General features: G+C 51.1%; 1 protein-coding gene across 1 annotated transcript; it reads right to left on the bottom strand.

Moving 5' to 3' along the window:
* Positions 1 to 1,734: 1,734 nt before the first annotated feature.
* On the bottom strand, positions 1,735 to 3,216 carry LOC119306490 (skin secretory protein xP2-like). The gene has a single exon (XM_037582694.1). It carries the CDS (start codon positions 3,191 to 3,193, stop codon positions 2,015 to 2,017), a length of 1,179 nt encoding a protein of 392 aa, XP_037438591.1. The 5' UTR covers positions 3,194 to 3,216; the 3' UTR covers positions 1,735 to 2,014.
* Between the last annotated feature and the right edge of the window lie 664 nt (positions 3,217 to 3,880).

Genomic DNA, 3,880 nt, shown 5'->3' with positions numbered 1-3,880 from the left:
TAATGTCAGGTTGTAGATAACTTGACACCAGATCCGAATTAAAACGCATCAACCGCGTGTGTAGCCGTGATGGTCTCTTCTCGGCGGAGTCCGGGAAGTGAACACGTTTCTGGGTTATGTTTGACGTAAGTAGGTGTTCAGGATCACCTCTTGATCATTCCTAGCTTCACGACCGTTCCCCTTGCTCTCTTCTCGCTCTTATTTGCGTTGGTTAGCCACCATATCATGCTTAGTCGCTGCTGCAACCTCACTACTTTACCCCTTCCTTTCCTATTAAGCTTTGCTAGTCTTGATACCCATGGTAATGGGATTGCTGAGTCCTCGTGGCTCACAGATTACTACAACAACAGTTGCAGGTACAGGTTTATGCGATGATCATGACGCGAGAGCGATGCTTGCTTGCGTTGAGTTCTTCTTCTGCTTCTTCGATCAGGGGATAGGTTCCAGGTCGGCAGCCTGGGCTAGCAGGGTGGATGTCGTTCGAGTTTCTGTTTGTGTTTCATCCGTAGTCGGATGTTGTTCTCATGTATTGTGATGTTGTATTCATGTGGCATTGTATGCCTTTTGTATGTATCCCCATCTATTATGTAATGTTGATGTAACGATATCCACCTTGCAAAAGCGTTTCAATATGCGGGTCTATCCTTGATGGGACCTTCGAGTTCCTTTTGGATAGGGTCGCATATTGGGGTGACATCGATCGTGAGAGTGAGGGGGTGCGGGGGGCGCTCGATCGGGCCGGTTTTCTTTAGCTATAGTAGTAGCGCTGGTTGGAGTACCACGCTACTGCTAAGCCCACCAGCTGTAGCGCCCTTTCAGAACAAATGCTACAGCTAAGTGGGCTACTGTTTCTGCCCTGCGGCCCATGTAACAGTAGCGCGGCCCAAGTAAACAAATGATGTTGTTATATGTTAGTAGTAGCGTGTTTTCTACACAGCGCTACTGGTAAGTACTAGTAGCATGGGGTCACAAAAACGCGCTACTGGTAAACTTCTATCTATAAGCATTTTCCTAGTAGTGTCACCAGCAATTTCAAGAAATCAATGCTATCATGCAAGCTACCCAACTGAATAACTCACTGGACACATGGTGCTTCTCCTGGAATAAGCATAAAGAGGGATTTTTTGCTATTAAAATGTATCACCATCTGCAAAGAAAAGAAGTAATCTCACAACTCTTCAAGAGTATTTGGAACAGTGCTGCAATGCTTAGATATAAGATTTTTCTCTGGTTGATTCTGCATGACAGAGTAAATGTCAGAAATCTCCTTTCCAGAAAGCATTTTCATCTGCCCAACTACAATTGTGAGCTTTGTAGCTGCTCTTGTGAGGAAACCAGTCTTCATCTGCTCTGGGACTGCCCTTTTGCTCTGCAATGTTGGGATTCTATTGTTCCTTCCAAAGTCAGAGGCATCAATGTTTCCGATGAGATAAATTTGTTGTTAAGCCATCTACCCGGGCAGTTTGCAATGACCGTAATCACTATGGGCTGCTGGCACATTTGGATGTAGAGAAACTCCAAAATTTTCAAGGCTCAAAACTCATCAGTTCAAGCATGGAGGAAACTACTCAGAGATGACCTTAAGTTGATTATTCTGAGAACTAAAGAGAAGCACAGACAGGCCTTCAGAGACTGGATTATAGATAAACTAGCTTAATCATCATGGACATTCCTAGAGCTGTTATTGGTTAGATGGCATGTTTATGTGTTTTCTTTTCTTTGTTGTACATAACGTTATTTAACTTTTGAATGAAAATTACCGTAGAACAATCCAGTTGTACATTGCACCCATGATGAATAGTTAAATGAAAAATAACATACAAAATTGACTAACTACACTTTGAATAGAACCATAACATTCCATTCTATTTGGTTTCTCGACCAACCACGGACTAAAGACCATAAGTGCATCAGCATGAGCATCCTCTCGCGCACAGCAGCACAAGACGACGGGTAGAATCTAGAGCCAAAAAGTTTACCCTAGGTACCAAAGCATCAGCAGGGCGCGCGTTTCTCATGCTGTCGAATCGGCCTCAGGAGCGCTGGCGCCGGACCCGGACGGGGACGGTGCGCCGGCAGACCCGTATGAAGCCCCTGACGATGGCGAGTCGGCAGCCCCGGAAGATGGAGCGTCCGCGTCCGATGGGGATGCCGACGGTGCATCGGCAGCTGGCCCGCTGGAGGCGCCGTAGGAGGAGGCCGGTGCGTCAGCTGACGTTGAGTCGGAGGTTTGTGCGTTCGAGGGTGCCGATGCATCGGCCGATGGTGCTTCGGAGCCCGATGCGGTGGAGCCGTAGGAGCCCGACGCGTCAGCTGACGGTGCCTCGGAGGTAGGTGCGTTCGAGGACGCCGACGCATCAGTGGATGGTGCTTCGGATGCCGATGCGCTGGAGCCGTAGGAGCCCGACGCGCTGGCACTATCGGACGACTCAGGTGCGCTGGAGCCGTAGGAGCCCGACGCGCTGGCACTGTCGAACGACTCAGGTGCGCTGGAGCTGTAGGAGCCCGACGCGCTGGAGCCGTAGGAGCCCGACGCGCTGGCACTGTCGAACGACTCAGGTGCGCTGGAGCCGTAGGAGCCCGACGTGCTGGCGCCGTAGGATCCTGGAGCGCCGCTGTCCCACGCCGTGGGCGCCACCGCGGCGCCGGCGGCGGGCATGGGGCCAGACGCCTCGGTGATGAGGTCGAGCGTGACGCGGAGCAGCTTCTCGAACTCGAGGCTCTTGGTTACGACGGCGTTCTTGACGTCGCTGATGGGCGCGTCCTTGCAGGTCTCCTCACAGGTGTTGGAGCCGCCCAGCGTCGCGGACAGCCACGACTTGATCTCGAGGAACTTGGCGCAGGTGGGCTCGCGGGTGAGGGCGCTCAGGTGCGCCACCGTCTCTTCAATGTCGTCGGAGCAGCCGTCGAGGCACTTGAACAGGGTGTCCTCCTTGACGCCGCTGAGCTCGTGGTGAGCGAACGCTGCCACCGTGGTGCCTACCTCCTTGGCCACGTACACGGACAGCTCGGCCAGCCGGCGCGCGTCCGCTGTCCGGGTCTCCGGGTTGGTCGTCAGCGACTGGATGCACACTTTAGGGAACAGCGTCTTGTTGCACGCGTCCTGGAGGTTGTCGCTGTAGGGGGTGGGCTGGGCGACAGGGACGGCGAAGACGAGGAGCAGGAGCACGACGAGGCGAGGCAGGCCGGCCATGGCTGACGCTGACCGCTAATTGATTCCTGGTGCATGTGTCTCTCTTCGTGTTGTGAGCGACGAACGGTGAAACTGCATAGGGTTTTTATATACGAGTTGTTTGCCATCTCTTTTGACGGGCAAAGTGGACGGTCGGGGGCTCGTCTCGCTGCATGCATGCATGCATGGTTTGGAATGGCTTCCGGAGACAGGAGCGCCTCTGGCGACAAGTGTTGGACTTTTGGTTTCAACTATATGTGTGGCTGCCAATTAATTTAGCTAGCTACTACTACTATAGGAGGACGTATATCCAGTGCAACCCAGTAATTTGTGCACCGTATTTAAAAAAGCGTTTTGGCAGTGGCACCGTCACCTCCCTTCCCCTGCTATGTCCAATACTGGAATCCAAAACTTTGTCTACTGTAGGTCAGTTCTTTTAACAGCTTAAAAAATAAGCTCTCTCCTCCATATCTTTTTCCATAAACCGCCTCTCTTATTAATCGGGTCTTCTAAACTAGTTATCGGATAACTTATTAAAAAGTTTCAACAAATTTTAAGGACAGCTTATATTTTAAACTGAGGAGAGCCAGCTTATTTCTTAAGCCGCCCAAAAGAACTGACCCGTAAGATTTTTTTGTCGAGTGCATTTCGTCATCTAGTAAATATGGCATTTGCCGTACACGAAAATACACTAGGACGATACTCGTC

This window comes from Triticum dicoccoides, chromosome 5B (genome assembly GCF_002162155.2).
Source record: "Triticum dicoccoides isolate Atlit2015 ecotype Zavitan chromosome 5B, WEW_v2.0, whole genome shotgun sequence".
NCBI lineage: Eukaryota > Viridiplantae > Streptophyta > Magnoliopsida > Poales > Poaceae > Triticum > Triticum dicoccoides.
The sequence above is the reverse complement of the archived record's forward strand: the minus strand, read 5'-3'. Positions and strand labels throughout refer to the sequence as shown.